Source organism: Artibeus jamaicensis, unplaced genomic scaffold, assembly GCF_021234435.1.
Source record: "Artibeus jamaicensis isolate MK-2021 breed Jamaican fruit bat unplaced genomic scaffold, CSHL_Jam_final scaffold_614, whole genome shotgun sequence".
NCBI classification, from domain to species: Eukaryota; Metazoa; Chordata; class Mammalia; order Chiroptera; family Phyllostomidae; genus Artibeus; species Artibeus jamaicensis.
The window spans coordinates 2890194-2910989 of record NW_026522050.1 but is presented as its reverse complement, the minus strand read 5'-3'; the positions used below and the strand labels follow the sequence as shown (position 1 = coordinate 2910989).

At 58.8% G+C, this 20796-nt stretch overlaps 3 protein-coding genes across 6 annotated transcripts; 1 reads left to right on the top strand and 2 right to left on the bottom strand.

Moving 5' to 3' along the window:
* Window positions 1-241: 241 nt before the first annotated feature.
* MTA2 (metastasis associated 1 family member 2) lies at window positions 242-8684 on the bottom strand. 2 transcript variants are annotated; one of them, XM_037126643.2, is made up of 18 exons: window positions 8174-8684; window positions 7397-7464; window positions 6921-7014; window positions 5233-5350; window positions 5040-5103; window positions 4751-4868; window positions 4337-4439; window positions 4052-4151; window positions 3698-3886; window positions 3519-3593; window positions 3380-3438; window positions 3108-3205; window positions 2841-2980; window positions 2370-2598; window positions 2088-2177; window positions 1518-1636; window positions 1264-1412; window positions 242-1067 (listed from the first exon to the last, which is right to left on the bottom strand). In XM_037126643.2, the coding sequence occupies exons 1-18, from the start codon at window positions 8199-8201 to the stop codon at window positions 902-904; spliced, it is 2007 nt and encodes a 668-aa protein (XP_036982538.1). In that variant the 5' UTR covers window positions 8202-8684; the 3' UTR covers window positions 242-901. The 2 variants fall into 2 exon arrangements, with proteins under 2 accessions (XP_036982538.1, XP_053515063.1); XM_053659088.1 differs by lacking the exon at window positions 1264-1412.
* Window positions 8685-8954: 270 nt separating this feature from the next.
* On the bottom strand, window positions 8955-18471 carry EML3 (EMAP like 3). 3 transcript variants are annotated; one of them, XM_037126641.2, is made up of 22 exons: window positions 18112-18471; window positions 17101-17272; window positions 16737-17009; window positions 16536-16643; window positions 15452-15519; window positions 15153-15276; window positions 14762-14932; window positions 14502-14571; window positions 14308-14418; window positions 14008-14103; window positions 13478-13633; window positions 13184-13325; window positions 12658-12809; window positions 12233-12358; window positions 12019-12150; window positions 11548-11615; window positions 10953-11041; window positions 10784-10881; window positions 10565-10652; window positions 9891-9989; window positions 9489-9619; window positions 8955-9393 (listed from the first exon to the last, which is right to left on the bottom strand). In XM_037126641.2, exons 1-22 carry the CDS (start codon window positions 18131-18133, stop codon window positions 9190-9192), a joined length of 2700 nt encoding a protein of 899 aa, XP_036982536.2. In that variant the 5' UTR covers window positions 18134-18471; the 3' UTR covers window positions 8955-9189. The 3 variants fall into 3 exon arrangements, 2 of the variants coding, with proteins under 2 accessions (XP_036982536.2, XP_036982537.2); XM_037126642.2 differs by having other exon boundaries at window positions 16737-17006; XR_005079770.2 differs by lacking the exon at window positions 8955-9393 and having other exon boundaries at window positions 9530-9619; window positions 10784-10829.
* Window positions 18472-18833: 362 nt separating this feature from the next.
* Window positions 18834-20751, top strand: ROM1 (retinal outer segment membrane protein 1). Its single transcript, XM_037126645.2, has 3 exons — window positions 18834-19515; window positions 19900-20146; window positions 20249-20751. The coding sequence occupies exons 1-3, from the start codon at window positions 18926-18928 to the stop codon at window positions 20465-20467; spliced, it is 1056 nt and encodes a 351-aa protein (XP_036982540.2). The 5' UTR covers window positions 18834-18925; the 3' UTR covers window positions 20468-20751.
* Window positions 20752-20796: the final 45 nt, after the last annotated feature.

Genomic DNA, 20796 nt, shown 5'->3' with positions numbered 1-20796 from the left:
CTGGCAACACAGGGAGCTGGGGAGCAGGTTGGGTGTAACACTGGGAGCTGGGGAGCAGTCTGGGTGCCATAAGAAAGCTGGCTGGAGCAGGCCACCTGTCCAGACTGCCTATCTCCTAAAGCTGTTCCCAGGGCAAATCCCAGCTGAGCTTTTTTATTGTTCTTTTTTCCTTTTATTTTCCTAATTGAAGATACTCCCACCACACACACCCATGGCAGAGAATAGCTGAGCCAGGAGAAGCTGAAGAAAACGGCTTTTTATTTGTTACTATAAGAACCAATTACAGAATCCAAGGTTTAAAAAATGGACAAAAGATCTTTATTTCTGAGAATTGGCGTACAAAAGGCGGAGGGGACCAGGGAAGGGAAGGAAAGAGCGAGCGTGGGCTGACGTGGATGCCAGCTTAGGGGCCTCGAACTATTTAGGAAAGTCCGGACACCGGACAGGAAGAGAAACCCCCAATTAGGAAAAAAAAACAAAAACAGACAGACATGGCAGTCATGGCAGTGCACGCCCCCCGCCCCCAACCAGGTACTGCCACCTGGTATCTTCCCCTCCCCCATCCCCTTTCACAAAGGGAGGCAAAATTTTTAAAAAATTAAAAAACCCTCCCCCTAAAACTGTCCACGACGACTGTGGGTCCTACCCCCCAAAACAGGCTAGGTTTCCACAATGGGCCAAGTTCCTGCAGTCAGCCTTCTATCACCAGGCGTGGAGGGAACAGGAAAGGGACAAGCCTTGAAGTGGTAACACGAGAGGGCAGCCCCTCGGAGGACACACTTGCTTGCTCCCTCCCTCCCTCACTCCTCACTCCCTTGGATACCAGAGGGAAGGGAACTTGGGTTACCTGGGCACCCACCCACCCTCTAGCTTTCAGCCCACCTCCCTTCCCCACAGATGCTCAGTCCTCCAGGACAATGGGCTCATTGGTGCTGGCAGGGTGTGAGGGTGCAGGCAGAGAGACTGGGGGCCTCACTGCAATCAGCGGCGGCTTCACCTTCAGGGGCAAGTTGGGCCTGCGGGCAGCTCGCCGCATTTCCAGGTGTGTCAGAGCCTTCCGCAGGGCCCTGCCAGGAAGAGGAGAGGAAGATCAAGGAGGCTAAGACCCTCGAATTGAAACCCCACAGACCACACTACAATCTGTCTGACGCTCTCTTTTCTGGCACCCCCACTCTGCACCCAGTCTTCCTGGAGCTGGTCTCGCTCAGACGCTATTTCCCGTGCCTGCCGTCCTTTCAGCGCCTCCCAGTGTGAGCTCCCTACCTGGTCTCTTTTGTGGCCACAAACACCACAGGATTGGGGGCATCAGCTGGGTTTAGTTTCTGACGCTTGGCTGCTGGCTGTGAGCTTGAGCGAATCCCTGAGGCCAAAGGTCTTCCATTGGCAGAGAAGGGAACCCCTGCCCCTGCCATCTAGAAGAGGGTCAGGCAACACAAGGAGCGGGGACTGTCTCAGACTCTTATCAGACATCAAAGCCCACCCGACTCAGCGTGGCCCACTCCAGTCTGTCAACTCACGGTCTCATAGGCCCGTTTCACCATAATGCTCCCCAGCCCCCGGTTCTGGGTCAGCTGGTTTCTGTTGATCGGTGTCTTGGTACCCCGAGGTGTTTTTGGTTTCAGAGGTGCCTGGGCCACTGCCAGGTAAAAGAAAAGAAAAGAAAGAACTTTCATACGTTCTTTTCTCTATGCAGCCTCCCACGGCATCCCTAAGAGTAGTGATGGGGGAGAAGTCTGACAAGCTATTATCAACACAGCTGCCCCTTGAACAATGTGGAGGTTCGGGGCACCAACTCCCCACACAGTAAAAAATCCCCATATAGCCTTTGACTTCACAAAAACTTGACCAGTGTTTCAAAAATCACACAGGAGTCAAATCAGTATGGCCATACTGGATAGCTCATGAGAAGACACTGTTAACCCACAAGAGGACAGTTTGTTACACTGAACCTCTGTGGGCTGAATGGGAAAGAAAAAATGTGGGGAAAGGGTTTTGACAGTATAAGGACTAAAAGCCTAATATCACCACCCAAACTGGTTCCCATTCTACACCCACCCTGTAACTGCAGTTGGTTCCCCATCCCATACCCAGATCTTTGACGATAGTTGCCAGGGGCAGCCGCACCAGAGGGTGAATCTTCAGTGGAGTCTTGGCGGCCTTAGGAAGTCTAATGGAGCCTGGGGAACAGAAGTGAAAGCTTGGGAAGGAGCTTACCTACACAGGCCTCTTCTAGGACCAGCAGCCACGTCTAATTTCTTCACAAACCTCTGTGGCCTCCTGTCCCTACTGCCGTCAAACATCCAGAGAAACACTAGCCTCTGGCCGGGCAACCCCAAACCCACCACTAGCCCCGGCACTCCTGTTCTTACACTCTGCCTTGATGGCATTGGCATTGATAGGGGCATAGGGTCGTCGGGCAGCCCTCCTTGGCTGTAACAGGTCCCTGCACATGCGTCTGGCAAGACGGGTCAGCTTGGTGGTCTGGAGCAGGAATGTTTGCCTGTTCTTAGCCAACAGCTTGGCCCGGTTGGCGCTGGTCGTATAGGGAGAGAGACTTTGGGCTTCAGGTCTGGACAAATGACCCCTCGAGTGTGGCTCCTAGAAGAACACAGAAAAAAGGGGAAAGACTTCGTTTTTCTTCCATTCTCTGAAGAGGGCTATTTACCCCTGACTGCTGTCTACTGCTCTCCAACCTACTGGCTCCTAAGCCACCTCTCTCCCCGCTCCCTCCCCCCAGTCACACCATCACCACACATGGAGCTTGGTGTTCTGGCCTCCACCTATATTCGCATCAGTATGCTTACTGCTCTCCCCTCTCCCTGCCCCCCACCGGTCCTTACTGTGGTGCCCCGAGCAGCCCCCTCAAGCTGGGTCGGGGTCTTCAGTCCCCCATACTTCTTCCAGTAGATCCAACAGGAAGCGCAGAGGCGGCACTGCATGTTGGGCGGGCCCCAAGCATACCACTGAGCAGACTGTGTGGCTGCGGGAGCACAGAGAGGAGGTGGAGGTCGGGGGGGGGGGGGAGTGTGCCACATGAGCCCCTCAGGTTCTTCGATCAGAGCAGACCTCTCACCCCCTCGGCATCCCTGTCCTTCCCCGGAACTCACTGTGGCAGCTCTCACAAGTCAGGCCCTTCTGGAACCCGGCCCCATTCATGCCAGGTTTTGAGCCCACAGAAATGATCTGGTTAGGGTTTGGCTTCGTGCTAACAGGGGTGGGAAGGAGGAGAAAAGAAGAGAATTCAAGGAAAAGAATCTGTATCCACCTCGTCTCTATAATAATTTGGCCCTGCCTCCCGCCCAGCCTTAATCACTGAAGAAAGCACAGGCTGGGGAAAGCAAAGGGAAACACGCTAGGCTCCCTGACCCATCACACTTACTAGGTGGGGATGTAGACCTGTTTCAGTTTGCTATCTGCTTCAGCAGCTTTCAATCTCTTCTGCAGGAAGGGGAGAAAGAGAGGGATCAGGGCACCCTCAGCAGGAGGCCTCTGGCCCAGCCTCCCAGCCCGGACCATACCTGCTGAATGTAGCGGTCTGTGGTTTTCCACATGTAATAGAACTGGACTATGCTAGCAAGTGACTTCCAGGGTAGCTAAGGAGGGCAGAGGGAACAAGGGTGAGCTCGCATCTGGCCGCAGGTCCTGGCTCCCTTACCTGCCATCTCTTCCCCCACTCCTCCTGGCCCCATCCACTTACAAAATCCTGGCGAATATCGTTGAAATCCTTCCCGTACTTCTCCAGGGCCTCCTCAAACAGCATGGCCTCTGAGGCAGACCATTCTTCCATCTCATCGCGGCACAGCACTGGCCCTCCCTGGGGCACTAGGGTCGACATGGCCTTCGCCAGGTCATAGCCGTTCCTTTGCAACGTATCCATTGCATGAAACTACAAGGCAGGCAGGAAGCGAAGCTGATGACCTGGAACCCTCGGCATGCTCTCCTGCGCTCTTTAAATGAACCCATTAGCTCAGAGACAGCCCTCTCCTGTCCCTGGGCTCTGCAGTTCCCCACAAGGCCCGGCCTGCCTGACCGCCCACCAACTCCTACTCACCAGGGTGATATCTCGAGAGGCGGCGGCTGCACTCATGTGCAGGCTTGGCTGCCGAATGGAGCTGCTACAGTCCAGGGCTCTTGCGAAGGTTCCCACCGCTCTAGGAGAGAAGTTGAGAAGTCAGGAGGGAAAGAAGAAAGCACAAGCGGGCCAAGGCACTAAGCCAGATGAGGAAAAAGGATGACACCCATGCCAAAAACATAACGATGTCCATCTCCTAGAATGGGGCTCAGAACTGTGTCCACACCTCCCTCAGCCCGTCTTCCCCATCCACCCACCCCTCACCGGGCCACCACGAGAAACTGATCGATCTGCCGGTCTGTGAGAGGGTTGTCCGGGTCCCAGACCTTCATCTCCATCTTCTGCTGGTTCCGGTTATCAGATTCTCCTGGGGAATGGGCAATGGCACCGTCAGGGGCAGGGGAGGGAGAATAGCTGGTATGTTGATGTTCACGGCAGCCACTTGCTCCTCCTCGTCTCCTGACTGGATTCTGCCAGCCTCCTCCACTCTCAGACTTCTCTTCCCAACTGTGCCCACTTGCCCCCCGACCCCCACCCCCAGGTTCCTGAGGTCATATTCTGGCAGGGTCACAGCATAGAGCCATGCAGACTGTGCACTGTACAACTCCAAGGTACATGATTCACAGGGACTCTGATGTCAGATAACCCAGTGTGTGTACAGTCTGTCCTGCTGCTTACCCTCTGCCAGGCGATCTGGGATTTCAGCTTGGTATTTGCACCCAACTCGGATCTCACCCTGATCAGCTAGAAGTGTCTTCTGCACAGGGTCAAAGACCAGTGAGTAAAAAAAGCAATCCTGGAAATGGGAGAGAGAAGATGAGCAGGGCAGCAGTCCTCACAGGCAGGGGCAGTGCACCTAGAGCTCCCCAGACGGGCGATCTGTCAACTGTACCTCATCCACCTGGTCCTCTTGCCTCCTAGGGCAATACCCACCCCCCACCCTCTTCTCCCAACTCCTCCTTCTCACCTCCTTTTCCAGGTACTGGCTCAAGATATCTGTCTCGTTCAAGAGGGTCACACTGCATTTTCCCCTACAGGAGAGAGGTCAGAAGACTCTGGGTGAGTCCCCACCCTCTCTCCACCACATCCCCCATACACCACCCCTCCCTCCTCTCCGTCTTCTAAGCAAGTGCCCCCCAGTGGTCCTGCCTGTCCCGTACCGTATGTGGGTGGCTGGTAACGACTCGAACTGCCGGGAAAGGAAAAGCTCCCGGTGCTTCAGTTGATGTCGCTGCTGCTCCGACACCCCAGGCTGCTTTGATTCCTCCTCAAACTCCCCTGGGAGATTAAGGAGGAAGAAACCAAGTCGGAAGCCGATCCGGAAAGAAGCCCCTTGGACGGTCTGGCCCAGGGGAAAACATTCCCTGTCTCAGCTGTTTTCCTCACACTCCCCGGGCACCTGCCTTCCATAGCCCTATCTCGCCAGCTTTCCTGCTTAGCCCTCTCCCCCATCAGAGACGTTCCTAACCCTCCATCACTAATGCTCTTAGGAAAGAGCTGCTGGCAGTACAAAGGATGCTACGGAAATACACCCCACACCCAGGTGGCCAGCGCTCAGACGCCGTTCATAAAGCCCAGATCGGCACACCTCACACCCAGCGAGAATCTCACACTTGTTTCTTTCTCCCTAAACCAGCCCAAGGTCCAGAAACTGCGTGAGATGAAAAAGCATCGCACAAGGTCATGTTCCACACTTCCTCTTTTCAGATTTCAGGAGCCTCTTTGCTCTTAAACATCATGTGCAACCCTACTAACTATGCCTCACTTTCTACTTACAGTAGTTAAGTTTGTGGGGCTTTCCAGGACAGCATCTCTCAACCTAGTGCCAACACCTTCCTCCCCAAGGAGCTGTAACTTGCCCTGAAACCTTGGTGGAAAGGGTTAACCTGGCTGGGCGCCAACCAAAGCGGGAGGGGGCAAAAGAGCCACAGGCCCAGGCTCATTGGTGCATTGTTCCCAACCACCGGGAGAAGGGGGAGTGCAACAGGCTCCACCCCTCGCCTGTGTGCTCCGGAAACCCTGTGCGAAGGAAAGGGGGACCACACCCCCCACCCCCCTTCTGATTGGACAAGGCCAAGGTCAGCCCCTGCCAGATGGAGCTGGAAACCCCAGAGGGCCAGAGAACTTGTTAGGCCCAGCTCCTTCGTAACCCCTTTATGCCTAAAGCAGCTTGAAGTAAGCAGAGTAATTTAGAAAGGAGGAACAAGGGGAGGAAAAAGTAAGCCAACGCAGAAAAGGAAAAAGAAACTGAAGAAAATTAAAGGAGATATATTTTTTGAAGATGATAGTGTAAAGAGAATGAACATAGGGCAAAAGCAAAAGATGTAAAATGGAAAAGAGAAGAAAACAGGATAAGAGAGAAGGAGAAAAGTGCAAGAAAACTTTCCTCACTTCCTATGCTGTCTTTTCAAAGTGTTCCTGCCTCGTGGTTGCAAACTAAGCCTGCTTCCCTACCACGCAGGCTTCTAAGCAATCTCTTCCTCTTTGCCTCGCCTCAGTCACCAGCCATTGTCCTCCCATACCCAAAACTGCCCCCCGAGGGCCCTGCTGCTCTGAAGCTCCTCGTCCCCCATTTAAATACTCCCGTCTCTCCTGACACACATCACTCACACGTGCCCACTCACACACAAGCCTTATCCTGGCTCTCCTCATCATGGGCTCGCCACCCTGCTTCCAACCCCAGCGTGTAAAGACAGGCTTCCCTCCACAGACCAGGCACTTCCCACCCCCAGACTCACACCTGTGCCCTGGGCGTGCTACCAGGGGAAACACTGCAGGGGCATGCCCAGGCCTTAGACCAAGGAGGAAGGGGGCCCGGGGGGTAGGGTGAAGGTACAGAGTCACTCACTGGCATTACTATCAGCCAAGCTGTTGAGGCTACTAGAAATGTCCCTTCGCCGGAAAAGGCAAACCACCTTTGCCTCCACATTTCCATTTGCAGTCTAAGAGGGGGAAAAAGAGCTGTGAAAATTGGTCACTGAAAAGCAGAAATGCACAGAGACTAACAACAGTCAGTAAGTTTCTAAGGGATGTAGAAAAACCCAAGAAATTATGAGCATGAGACACATTTAAGGACGCACTTCCAAATCCTTTTCCTTGGCCCCCAAGAGATAGTATAGCAGTAACATTCCACTAAGCTCTCAATAGCCTTTCCTGAAAGCAAAGACAGAATGAATGAATGAATATGAATGGGCACTTAGGATAGGGTCCTCTGACTCTCCCACCTTAAGCTACAGATCTCAGGAGAAAGTAGAGACCTCTCTCAGTAGAGACCTTTCTACTTCCACTTCCGGAAAGGGGAGTGGGGAACTCTGCTCCACTCACCTTGTTGAGCTCCTCAATCCGTCTAACCAGGTAAGGATTGCTGGAGGAGTTCTCAAAATAGACGTAATCTGTAGGAGGGGGTGGGGAAGAACCAGGAAGATCAGAGGGGTATACCCGTAAGAGGAGAGAGAAAGGAGGCCTGGCTGGGCCAAAAGGAGATAAGGATCCAGGTAGACAGGATGCTGAGAAATGGACGTAGACAGACTAACGGGAAGTAAGGGATGTACCCCCATTCCCGACCACCTAGTTCTAAAATTAGATATTTCACTCTAAAGTGAGCCTTAAGGAAGAAATAAGAAGCAGGGGGTTGACCTGCAGTCCCAACTCAGCGATGAAGTTCCACCCCAGTCTCAGCGAAGCAAGCAATTGTTCCGCCTAGCGCAGGACCCCCCCCCACCTTTGCGAACCCTGGCGTACAATAAACGCCCCGGGAGAGGAAATCTCCCGGTGGCTCCCCCGCAAGAGGCAAAGCGGTGGCCCCGGGCCCTTCGCGCCCCATGCCTGCTTGTCAGTTCCTTCGGAACCACTTTCCCAAGACCCGCTCCCTGACGCGGGGACCTCCGACGCAGCCCCGAGAGTGCCGTCGGGGCTGTCTCCGGCCCCACGGGGAGCCTGGGCGTCTGGAACGCGTCGCCGTCCCCGCACCCTCGCTCCCCGTGCTCTGGGTTCCGGTTCCGGTCCGCGCTCGGGACCACGCCGCGGGGGGCCGAGCCTCTGCGGTCCCGGCCCCCAACTTCTCCTGCCCGGGACCCTGCAGCCCCTGCGCCCAGTACTCACCCCCCACCCGGTACATGTTAGCCGCCATGGTCGTTCCCGCCGCCGCCTCCGGCTGCACAAAGGGGTCCGGGAGACTCGGGGAGTCGGGGAAGGCTCGGCTCCAGGCGAAGCCCGGACAGGGCTGGCGCTTCGCTTAAGTCTCGGTCGGGCCCGCGCAGCCGGCAGCTCTGCCGCCTCAGCCGTCACAGTTCATCCCGGCCCGCGCTGTTGTCGCTACCGCCTCACGCCTGGGACGCCGAGGCCCGCACCGGTCCGCTCGGCTTCTTCCGGACGAGCTCGGCTACCGCCGGCCCGGAGCCAGCTCCCGAGTCCCCGGCCCTCGCGGAGCCCCACCAGACGTTGGGCTCTGCCGGCCGCGGGGAAGCCGGGCCCTGCCGGCCTCGGGGCTCGCCTCCTTCCGGAACACCTTCGCCGGACGCGGAGAACAAGGCCCGGCGCTCGGCTCAGGTCGGAGAGCGAGACCCCGCAGATCGGCCACTTCCGGAAGCGGCTCGGCTCCCTCCGGCCAACAGCAGCCCCGCGCTCGGTTATTTCCGTTGTAGCTCCGCCCCTCCCCCGAGGGCGGGAGACGAGTTGGGCTTAACTCTCTCCTCCCCGCGCCTGCGACTCCGCCTCCAGCCACGAAAGACTCGCGCTCAATTGCGCCTCGCCGGGTTATTTGCTTGTCATTTGCATGACTGGCCTACTCTCCCTAACCCTTTCCGCGCTCCCCTTTAGCTTCATCCCCACCCCCACAAGGCCCCGGAGGCGCCCAGCTGAGCCCCACAAAAGGACTGGGAGGTGACTTTGCTTTTGGTTTATTGCCCCTCAGCAGGCAGCAGGAGTCAGGGCCCAGGCTGGGGCTGCCCGGCTCAGCCAGCGGGTCTATACAGTGTGTGCAGGGTTGCCGTTCGCCCCCTCCAGGGAAATGCGCGATCGGGAATGTCTCTAAGTCAAGGAAAAGTTGGCCCCTGGTCCTGAGGGGTCGAGTGGAGAGGGGCCGTCCTGCAGGGTTGATGGGTCCCGTCCCGCAGCGGTCAGACGTCAAGAGAGGAGGCTGGGGACAGAGACGGGGTTCGAGAGGGCGTGGCAGGCGCCAGTCCTGAAACCCCGGCGCCCAGCACTCGCCACTGGAAGATGCTGGCGTCCTTGCCGCCCAGAGAGATGAGGTGCGAGTCATCGTGGGTGAACCGGACGCTGGTCACGTGGCTGCCATGGCCACCGTACACGAGGCTCGGAGCCTGGGTTGGGGGGAAGGTAGAGTTGAGGAGGATGCGGAGCCCCAGCCCAGCCACTCCCCGCCCCACCCCACCCCCCAGATCCCAGGAGGCCTCACCTTGGCGCGAGCGCACGGATATTGGAAGAGGTGCACTTTGCAAAAGTCATCGGCCACGGCCACCACGCGCTCGTTGTGGGAGCGGCACAGGGAGTTGATGTCGGTGCCATCCGAGCCGTCTGGCCACACGCCTAACACAGCGGCTGGTCTCAGCCCGGCCTCCTCCTCGCCTCCACCCACAACCCACAACCCAGAGCTTCACCGTTTCTAGCGCTCTGTTAGCCTGGGCCACCCACCAGCCACGTTCCAGGCAATCCTTCCCAGGGAGGGCCACGGGCCTGAGGGGCCTTCCTGGGCTGGACCTGCTGGTTTCTTGCCGCCAAGCATTCCAAGCCCAGGGCAGGCTCCACTTTGTCCCCCTATCCCTCCCTCAGGATTCCACACCCCTGGACCCCTGCTCACCATAGACATGGAAGCCCAGCACGCAGGTGTAGGTGGCCCATTCCCGGTCTCGGCTCTCATAGCGATTCCTCAGCAGCTTGCAGCCTCCAGCCACATCCCCTGGGGAAAGGAAGCCCACCCAGCTCAGCCCGCTCCCAGCCCTGAGTGGAGAGGATGCTGGGAATGTAGCTTGCGGCCTCCAGCCACATCCCCCAGGAAGAGGCAGCCCACTCAGCTCAGCCCTCACCCTGCCCTCCGTGGGGAAGATACCAGGAAGGCCAGGAAGCCGGGGGGTGTGATCTGGTCACCACTGTGGCCCCCGGCCCAGGGCAAAACCCAGCCCCATGTGCTTCCTGAGTTCCCCCTGAAGTTCTGCTAAGAGCTTCTCATCAGTTCCTTCTCCCTGGACAAGGCGATTCCTCCCACACTGGCCCTGAGAAACTTTTCCTAAATAATCTTAGTGTATTTTCAACTCGCCCAAATCCTCATGGGAATGAGACACGGCGTAAAACTGAATGTGGTTTTTTCCCAAATCACAAGATTTCTTCGATGTGTAAATCCGACTCTAACCCCTCTTCACCTCTCCCCCAAACGGTTCCTCCTGGAGCCCCCCATGTACCCTCCTATGTCCCTCCCACCCAGGAGCCTCCACACACCCAAACAGAACCCACCCCAAGTACCCTATTGCCACTCACAGTAAAGGATCTCATAGTCCCCAGAATTGGACATGATGAAGTTCCCATCCTTGGACCAGTCAAGGTGAGTAATAAAGCTGGAGTGACCCTGGGAGCAAGGGTCAAGAGACTAAAAATGGAGCCCCCATTTCCCATCCCCCAAGCCCCCTTAGTGCATCGGACTCTCTGAGAAGTTTATCTGCCGTGGCAATGCCCCACCCTTCAACCCAGCTTTCTTACCACACAGCGGCCAAAGCGGCTGGACTTGGCACCATCACTGGAAACGCTATAGATGTAGATCATGTTGTCATGGGAACCAATGGCCAGGTATATCCCATCTACAAAGACAGTCACTCAGAGAAGGAAGGACCAGGGGCAGGTCTGGGTCCGGGGTAGGGGTGGCTCCCACCTGGGCTGTACCGAACCACTGAGAGCTGTTCATTGCCATCGGTGATGTCAGACACGATCTCTCTGGTCTCTGTGTCCAAAACCAGCCACCTGGAAGGGAGGGGTCGGAAAGCAGGTGTGAATAAACCTGTCCTGGGCAGCACGTGGACAAGCTGGAGAGACGAACGTGCACAGAAAAGCTGTAAGGTAGACAGGTCCGCACTGCACTCAGGCTGGGAGGTTGGGAAGGGGCTAAGGGCAGATAAAAGCTGAGGGGCTTCTGATGCCGTCTGAGAAAAGAATATGGGACTGGGCTACAAGGGCCTGAAGAAGTCTGTAAACCTGTCACTCTTCTGCGTTAGCCTCCCCTCCGCCCCTCCCATCTCCGCTGCTTCTCTATCCTGAGCTGCCACCGCCTGCACTCCCAGGCTTGGTGGGGAGAGCGGTTGTGGGAAGGTGTGAGGGCAGTTGCCGCAGGGGAGCAGGGGAAGCCTGGGCTGCCGGGAGAAGCACAGAGGAACAGGAAGGTGCAGCTGGGGCTCCTTCACACACACGCACCAGCACACACCCCATTACCAGGAACCCTTCCCTCCTGCTTTCCCCTGACTGCCTCTCACCTCCCTGTGTTCAGTCCTACGGCCACAACTGCCCCACTGGGGTGAAAGTCAGCACAGAGACCAGTCTCCTGGGAGGGGAGAGAAGATGAAGTCAAGAAAATGCCTTTCTAGTGAGGGAGCCAAAGCAGACACCTTGTCATCCTGGTAACGTCAGTACCACCTCCTCCCAGTGGGGAGACAGCAAGAGGGGCAGTACACCTGGGGTGCAGGCATGGTGTCGCTAGAGCCTAAACCAAATATTTAACAACCGGCATGGAGGCTCCCAGATGGATTGGAGATTAACCACCAGTTGCTGGATCAAGGGAGTGAGGTACTGGAGGCATCAGCACAGAAGAATGGACGTTTCAGTAGCCACACCAGTACAAACTGGCTGCTTCTGGGAAGCAGAGGGAAGGGGATGTTGGGGAAGTAGTGGTGGCCACAGGAGTCATGGTGGGTGTGGCACTGGGATCCAGGGACTCAGGGCTCTACCTTGAGGTCGATGCTCCAGGCCAGCGCATGGCTCTCCCCATCCCACAGGCAGAGCTGCCTGTCATGGCCGCAGGTGAGGAAGCGGTTCTGGAAGGGATGTGTGCACAGCCCCCACAGCTCGTCCGTGTGGCCCTGCAGCAGAGCGTGCACCATCACCTCTGCCCCTCCCCAACGCTCTTCCCTCTCTCCTCCCAAGAGCCCTCGGCCCCCCAACCTGGATCACGGGGGAGAAGCCCTGGGCCAGATCTCCTCTCAGCAACGCGTTCTTGGTGGTTCCCACCAGCAGCTCAGAGCCCGGCCCCTCAGCAATGGCCCGCACAGCCCCAAAGTGTTCAGGAATCTGCAGAGTGGGAGCAGAAAGTCAGGGGCCTGCCCTGACTGGCGTGGTTCCGTGGGTTGGGTGTTGCCCCCACATGGTGAAAAGTCACTGGTTGGATTCACAGGCAGGACACATGTCTCGGTTGGGTGCCAGGTCCCCAGTTGGGGGCTTGTGAGAGGCAACCATTGTTCCTCTCCCTCTCCTTCTCCCTCCCTCCCCTCTCTCTAAAAATAAATATTTTTTAAAGTAAAGAAGGAAGTAAGGGCCCCACTGGCCATTCCTCTGCCCCCTCCCTCCTTCAACTCCTGCCCAGCTCTCACCTCAGCCTCCTGGAGGGCCACCAAACTGGGCCCCCACTGTACCAGCCGGCGGTCCCGCCCGCCACCACTCAGCACAGTCCCATCCCTCCGGAGACACAGGGCAAAGATGGAACCTTCATGAGCATGGGCCTGGGCCACAATCCCATAGGTCTCTGTTGGCAAAGTCCTGCATAGGTCAGGCTCTTGGGGTGCAGGGAAGTGGGGAACAGGAGCAGTCTAAGGCAGTCACACTAAAGTAATAGCTCCCAGCCATTGAGCCTACCAATGACCATTTCTGATCCTTGGCTCTTATTCTCCCCAGTTTACAGACTAGACAACTGAGATTCAAAGAAGCAAGGTCACTTCCTAAAAGCCAATGAGTGGCAACACTGGGATTTGAACCCAGGATCTGGCAGACCCCAAAGCCCCAGCCCTTTTTCTCTGCCATGCCACCCTCTGCCTTTGGAGATGCGCCCACAGAGAACTGTTAACTCCCGCGGACCCTCTAGGGTACTAGACTTCCCAGATCCCACCCTCAGCTGCATACCTTTGGCCCCGCCCCTGCCTGGGGTCTTGGAATCTGACAGGCTCCGCCCCCAGGTGAGAATGTTCCCCTCTGAGTCCCCAGTGAGAATGTCTCCATCCGGGAGGAACACAAAGCAAGGGATAAACTTGGGTTTCTTGTATTTCTAGGGGAGAGAAGAGGTCAAAAGATAGGGCAAAGACTGAAAGTCCCAGGACAGTTGGGAGTTGAGTAGCACTAGGGTCTGCAGCCCTCAGACCAATCATTTCCATCTGCGCTCTGACCTCCCGCCAGCACCCTGTCCCCATCCACACTCACCCCAAAGACACCCTGTTTCCGGGTGAGGGCCCCATTCCCAGGAACCCCTACTCCACCACTCCAGTTCCAGAAGTGGACATGAGATTTCCCACTGGTGACAATGCAGCTGCTGTCACGAGGGCTGAAGCCAACAGCCAGGACTGAGTCGTTTGTGCTCTGAAGGGAAGATACTAGGTTCAGCCACCCCAAAACCGGAGTGCCCTCGCTCCACTTGGCTCTCCTCATCTGCACCCTCACAGTCGGTCTGCAGAAGCCCAGAAACCCCAGGGTGCCCTTCCTTCCAGACCGTGGTCCCCTAAGAGCACTATGCCTGGTCGCTCGTGATTAGTCAGTCACTCAATCGCCTAACATTATCTCCTGTGAGCTCAGAACTTCTATAGTCCCCATTTCACAGCCTCAGAGAGGCTGGAAGGCCTGCCCCAGGTGACCCAGCCAGAAAGGAAGTGAATTATGGGTAAGCCTGGACTCTCTGCACCTCACTGCTCCCGCCCCCAGCCCTCAGCGCCCTGCAGGCCACCCAGACTCCTCACCTTGATCTCAGCCAGCTTTGCGCCCCGACTACAGTCCCACACGGACAGCATGTGCTCGTTGGAGTCGTCCACCACGCACAGAAAAGCGCCCTGGTCCTGCGGACGGCACGCATTGCAGGGGCTGGGTGAGAGCTAGCGTCCGGGGAGTCCGTGGTCATTAAGCAAGGGACATGTCACAGGTTGGGAGGGAAGTGGACACATGTTCCTCTCTCGGGAGAACTGCCGGGGCAGAGTTCAGGAGGACCAGTCTGAGGCTTCCCAGTGCGAGAGGGGGGTCCAGAGGCTTTGGGGCCAGCTCACCACAACGGAGAAGGCCAGAGCGCCCACGCCCCGCTCGAAGGCCCCCAGGCCGATCTCCTGCAGCTTCAGCAGTGTCTCCGAGTCCCAGACGTGGACCACGGGCTGCAAGGGCTGGAACGAGAGAAGCGGTCAGGGATGTGAAGGACAGCTGGGCGGAACTTCATCCTGTCTGCCTGCGTTGGTTCTACCCTTACCTTCCCATCCTTATCCACTCCGGCTGTCTGTCCTGAGGCCACGCGAACACCATCAGGGTGAACGGCCAGGCTAAGTGGGGGAGAAGACACTCTGAGGAAGGGGGCGGGTCGCTCTGGACCACCCAGGACACCTCTGTGCTTGCAGAGCAGCAAGACAACTCCTCTCTCTCCTGCTCCTCCACACCTGCCCAAACCCTTTCCTGCCAAGCCCATGGACCCCAGGCCCAGAGCTGCCCACTCCCCGGCCCCAGGACCCTCACCATCGAACGCAGTCCGTGTGCCCCCGGTAATGTCTCTGGCCGCCACCTCCAGGACCCCCTGGGCCTCCCCCAGGCCGGTACAGCACCACCACACAGGCGATAAAGTAGACCACCTCCCCAGAACGCAGCACAAAGAGATTAGAACGGGAGTCACGACCCCTGTACCCATAGCTGGAGCAGGGATCATGGTCAAGGAAAGGGTCAGATCAAGAGCAGGATGAAGAAGAAAGGAGGACAGAACTTCAGGCTGGCAGGGCCATTGGCAGAGGATAGCAAGGGAGGATTCAGAGTCTCCTGTCCCTGCGGACCCAGGAAGAAACCATAAAGAAGAAGGCAGGGGCATCCCAAGGTGGAAAAAAATGGTTCTCATGGGCTGGGAGGGGCAGGATACACCCAGTCAAGGCTGAGGGTCTCCGGGGGTGGGCCGCTGGGCAGCTCCTCAAGGCTGCGGATGCCAGACGGGATGTACATGGTAATTGGGCGGCCACGAAGGAACATCTTCACTGAGATGCCTTCTACAGAGAAAAAGGGGGGGGGGCATGTCAACCACCACCCTGTAGCCTCCCTCCAGGAAAGCCAGAGCAGAACCCTACCCACCACACCTGACAGGCACCCCCAAAGTAGATCCTGGGGCTCTAGCCCAAATCCTAACTCTTTCATCCAAATTCTTCCAGTTGCTTCTGTACTTACCTAAATTGTAATTGCTCCTCCGAGATCCAGGACCCCCAGGGCTGGAGAGGGGGTCTTTCCCCCCACGGCTGTCGGGAAGAGAAAAAGGCATCAGGATTGGGGTCAGGTCCCAAGACCTAAAAGTGGGGGCTCAGAGCACAAGAAGAGAGGCTGCTGCAGCGACCACGGTCACTGGTTGGCATTCTGGGCACTCAGGGCCCAGGGGCAGACGGGGACTTTCAGCTCCACTTAAGAAATGAGGAGACGGAGGCTACGGGGCTGAGCGCCCAGCACAAGGCACGAAGCAGTGTGGGGTGACCGGGAGGAGCCCCTTCCTCCGGGCCAGCAGGTCTCTGGCTATGGACCTTTCCATTTCCCCGGCTACAAAATGGGACGACAATGACTCTGGAAGGCACACCAGCCCCACCTTTCAGAGATCTAGGAGGTGAACAAGAAAAGCCCTTATCTCTCCAGAGGAAAGCGAGCATTCCACAGGTCACTGTCACCAGATGACAATAAGGTGGAACCATCTCTCCAGAGAATAAAGGAAAGACCGAGGTTAGGGCTGGAATGAACACGCAGATGTCCCAGGGCCTCTGAGACAACCATGCACAGCCACTGGGATTTCCCTTTTCTCTCTAAAAGTAAAACCTGGTAAATTGGAGGAGGGAGCAGCTGAGATTCTGAGAACGACCATCCATGGAAATCACAGAGGCTTTTGGAAAAGCTCTTGGAATCTCGGGAAGTGTATTACCAGACAGTGGGAAGGGCAGGGGAAGTAAGCCCGGAAGAGTCAAGTTCAAATCCTGCCTCTAGCTGTGTGACCCCAGGCAAACGACTTACCCTCTCTGAGCCTGCTTCCTCACCTGGACAATGAACAGCATGACACCACCTACCCCCCAAGGATGTCGTGGGACTGAGTGAGATGGAGGAGGTCGAGGATTTAGCACAGTGCCCGGTACACAGCAGGCGCCCCAGGAGTGCGTGTTCCTTTCTTCCTGTTGGGCGATGAGGCCCCCCCACCCCACCGAGGGAAGCGAGTGAGGGATGAGGAAAGTCAAGAGCCTGGGCCTGGGGCGGGGCAGGTTGGGGGAGCCTCGCCCACCTCTCTGTGCTCCCTGACCGCAATAACAGGTTGGCCGAGGACGCTGCCTTCCGGGACAGTTTCTGTCGAGGCCGCTCGGAGGGGGATGAGGAGGAATTTCTCCGCACCCTGATGGGAGCACAGTGAGCAGGTGAGGGTCACCGCCCCGACCGGCACTCCCGGTCCTCCCACCCCTCCCAGCCTCCGCCACAGGCCACTCACGAGTCAGCGCGCTGTGGGGTGTGTACAAGCCTGAGAACACTCGGGGAGCCAATGCCCCCAGGGGAGCCGGTGCCGCTGCTGCTGCTGCCCCCTCCTTCAGACTGGGTCCCGCTAGGCTCTTCGCCGCTCCCCTGAGGGGCCGGCGGCCCGTTGCTCAGGCCAGGGGTTCCGGGGGGTGGCTCCGTCTCCATCTCTGCTGCCTCCGTCTGGGTGCCTCGGCTCACCACGGAGGGGCTGCACGAGGGTGGCAGTCCCGGTGGGGCTGCGGGGCTGCTGAGGGGACAGTGAGTCAACCCGATGCAACCTTGGAGGTTCCGAGGAGGAGGAGGAGGAGGAGGAGGAGAGGGTGTGACAACATGCAAACCTGTCCCTGGAAGGAGCTATCCTGCCCGGGTCCTGCGGGGAGGTGGGGGGCGCCTGCAGCCGAAGCAGGCGAAGGGCTTCTGCCAGGGCCGCCTTCACCAGCTCCATCTCCTTCTCCTGCACCTGAAGCCGCCGGCTCAGGGACTGCAGGGCCTCCTGAGCAGGGCCCTCGCCTGGGAAAGGGGCAAGGAGCACTCAGAATATACCACCACCTGAGGAGCGGGTCGGGGCGATTCTTTCTGCCCCCAACATTGCATCTGTCCAATAGGACTGCCCCCCGAAAGCAGCCCCAGGCTTGCAGGCTGGCTCAGCGGGGAGGAGACGGGGGGTGGAGGACCAAGGGCCTCCTCCTGGCAGGACAGGCAAAGAAGCTGGCAAAGCTCCCTTCCCGCTGCCGTCCCGGCCTCCGCACAGGCAGGGTGCACCATGGAGTACCGGGGGGAATGTGGAGGGCTGCCGAGGGACGTGGGACCTGCAGCGGGAGTCGCAGTGGGGGGAGGGACGGCAGGGCCCACCCCACAGCAAGCTCAGGTGTCCGGGAAAGCACAGAAACTGAGTAGGCAGCACGGGGACGGGGTGGGGGACACAAAAGTGCAGCCATTCTGGGGGCTCAGAGGGCAAGGAAAAGAAACCTAGAATGATAGGAAAGGCAGCAGTGGAGACAGAACCGTAGGATGGGTCCTACGGTAACGGTGGGGGTCAGAAGTAAAAAGACCCAAAATACCAGCAGAAGAGGCCCACAGTAACATAGGAGACAGGGACACATCGACGTGCCCTGAGGAGCATGGGGTGGGGGTGGGAGTCGGACGAGGTCGGGTAAGTCCGAAATGACAGTAGTAGGACCCACGTAACCAGGGAGAGCGACCTGAGGAACAGCGGAGGATGCTCAGAGCCCCTGGGTCCATGGAGCACGCGGGGACGCCACTGGACGGCCGTCGGGCACTAGCAGCGCCTGAGCGGCCGCTGGGCGCTCCGGAAAGGGGCACGCCGCCCGCCCCCGCCCCGTACTCACCGGGTCCCCCGGCCCCGTCCATCCTGCCCCCCGGCTTGCTGCGAGCGGCAGCGGCGGAGGAGGCGTCTAAGTCGCGGGGACCATGGCCAGGGAGAAGGGAAGGGGAAGCACCCCGGGCACGCGCGCAAAGGTGCCTTGCCACCCCCCGGGGGCGCTGTCGGGCTCGGGGGAAGGTCCTGGAAGGGGCGGGGGACGCAGCCTTCGGGGCCCGCTGGGGCCTCGGACTCTCCCGGGGCCAATCTCGGCTCCCGGGGGTGGGTTGGCGGGGCCGTCCCGGGCCCCAGCGCCGCGGCACAAACAGGCGCCGGACGCGGAGCAGCCAGGAAGCGCGGGAGGGGGGGCGGGACGAGGGGGGGCCGGGCAGCCTGGTAACCCCTCCCTGTCCGGGCCCCGCGGCTCACCACGGGGCGGGACCAACCCGCTGACCCCCTGGCCCTAGCCCGGCCTCCGCCCTCCGGGACCTTCCGGGATCTCCGCCCCCGGACTCCCCGGGGACACGGGAGGGAGCTTGGGCCTTCAGGTCTCCGTCTCCCCGCCCCAGCCCCTAGCCCCCACGGGCCGAGCCGACCGGCCCCACCCCTCTTCCGGGAGGGGCCCGGGGGCGGGACTTCTCCTAAGGGGCAAGGCCAAGGCATCCCGAATTGGGGCAGGCAAGGGATGGGGCTGCGGGTTATTAGACTGGGGTGGGAGGATTCCCAGGGTATTGGGGTCAGGGTGGCATTAGCCCAGCTCAAGCCGGGCTGGGCTGACTCAGCGTCCTGCCCCGGCCAACCGGTCCCTGACAACCCTGCTCTTCCCTGGGCAGAGATGGGAGATGGCGCCGGTGCTGCCCCTGGTGCTGCCGCTCCAGCCCCGAATCCGTCTGGCGCAGGGGCTCTGGCTCCTCTCCTGGCTCCTGGCGCTGGCTGGTGGCCTCACTCTCGGGTGTAGCGGGCACCTCCTAGTCCAGCTTTGGCACTTCCGCACTTTCTTGGCTCCCTCCTGCCCCTTCTCTGCCCTGCCTCAGGTTGCCCTGGCAGCTGGTGCAGTGGCTCTGGGCACCGGACTGGTGGGTGCAGGAGCCAGCAGGGCCAGTCTGGATGCAGCTCAATACCCTCCCTGGCGAAGGGTCCTCGGCCCGCTGCTGGTGGCTGGTACTGCTGGCAGTGGAGGGCTCCTGGTCCTCACCCTGGCACTAGCCCTGGCTTTACCTGGGAGTCTGGACGCAGGGCTGGAAGAAGGCCTGGGGGCTGCCATGGCTCACTACAAGGACACAGAGGTGCCAGGACACTGTCATGCCAAACGGCTGATGGATGAGCTGCAGCTGAGGCACCACTGCTGTGGGCGCCACGGGTACAAGGATTGGTTTGGGGTCCAGTGGGTCAGCAGCCGTTACCTGGATCCCAATGACCAGGACACAGTTGAGTGAGTGACTCACTTCTCTCCTCTCCGCCTTCCTCCTCCTCCTCCATCCCTTAAAACCCCATCTCACCCAGACACGCGATAATAAATAGGGCACGGTGATTGAGGGAATGGGTTACAGCTCGGCCATTTTTGGCTGTGTGACCCAGGGCATGTTACCAAACTCCTCTGGGCCCTTTCCTCATCTGTAGCGCGGAGATCATAGCAGCACCTACCTTACAGAGTTGCTGTGAAGACAAATCCATTACGCACACCTGGCATGTAGCAGTCAGTAAATGTCTTACTCTCATTCTTCCCTTCTCAACTCCTGCGCCCCGAAGCTTCCCCGCGCCCCCCCCCAGGCCTCTATCTCCAGACCCCCTGACACCCCTGCCCCTCCCTTTGCAGCCGGATCCAGAGCAATGTGGAAGGCCTGTACCTGATGGATGGAGTCCCTTTTTCCTGCTGCAACCCCCACTCACCCAGGCCTTGCCTGCAAACTCGGCTTTCAGACCCCCACGCCCACCCCCTCTTCGATCCTCGTCAGCCCAACCTCAACCTCTGGGCCCAAGGATGCCACGGGGTGCTGCTGGGGCACCTGCAGGGGTGGGCCAGCACACTGGGCAGCACGCTGGCTGTCACCTTCCTGCTGCAGGTGAGTCGGCAAAGTGGCTGAGGCCTCCCTCCATCTGGGCCTCTACCTCTGGGGCCCGTTAACGCTGACCCTTGCTGACCTCCTTCCCCTTTCTTTCCCCAGACTCTAGTGCTCCTGGGCCTGCGGTACCTGCAGACAGCACTGGAGGGGCTTGGAGGGGTCATTGATGGGGAAGGAGAGGCCCAGGGCTACCTCCTTCCCGGTGGGCTGAGGGACATGCTGAAGGCAGCATGGCTGCAGGGAGTGGCCACCCACAGGCCAGCACCTGCGGACGCCCCTCCAGAAGAGGCACCTTCTAAGGAGGATCTACCTGAGGCCTAGTGGCCTGGAGCTTGGGGCAGCAACTGGGGGAGGTCGGGGAAGGGGTGCGCGAGACTGAAGACCTCACAACTCCTTTACCAAGGCCCCAGGTGGGGCAGGGGGTGGTCCCTGGGATGAGGGGGGTTAAGAATAATCAGTGAGCTGACTGAGGAGAAATGAGGGGTCCCAGGGCCTAGCCTCTGTGGCCAGACCACCCAGAAACAGAAACTAGGGTGACAGGAAAGTGACACGGGAAGGGCTGGAGACTGCTTCTGGTGTGGGCGCAATAAAGCTTTTGGACTGAAGCCACTGATCTTTCTCTTCAAGGGGCTCAGGGCCCTGAGAGCAGT

Coding starts and splice junctions, on each gene's coding strand:
- ROM1 (XM_037126645.2), top strand. CDS start 18,926: ATGGCGCCGGTGCTGCCCCTGGTGCTGCCGCTCCAGCCCCGAATCCGT. Junction 19,516..19,899: donor AATGACCAGGACACAGTTGA/GTGAGTGACTCA, acceptor CTCCCTTTGCAG/CCGGATCCAGAGCAATGTGG. Junction 20,147..20,248: donor CTGTCACCTTCCTGCTGCAG/GTGAGTCGGCAA, acceptor TTCTTTCCCCAG/ACTCTAGTGCTCCTGGGCCT.
- EML3 (XM_037126641.2), bottom strand. CDS start 18,133: ATGGACGGGGCCGGGGGACCCG. Junction 13,326..13,477: donor GGAAACAGGGTGTCTTTGGG/GTGAGTGTGGAT, acceptor TCTCTCCCCTAG/AAATACAAGAAACCCAAGTT. Junction 12,359..12,657: donor TGGCCCTCCAGGAGGCTGAG/GTGAGAGCTGGG, acceptor CCCACTCTGCAG/ATTCCTGAACACTTTGGGGC.
- MTA2 (XM_037126643.2), bottom strand. CDS start 8,201: ATGGCGGCTAACATGTACCGGGTGGGGG. Junction 5,351..6,920: donor CTTGGCTGATAGTAATGCCA/GTGAGTGACTCT, acceptor TTAATCTCCCAG/GGGAGTTTGAGGAGGAATCA. Junction 3,439..3,518: donor CAGACCGCTACATTCAGCAG/GTATGGTCCGGG, acceptor CCCTTCCTGCAG/AAGAGATTGAAAGCTGCTGA.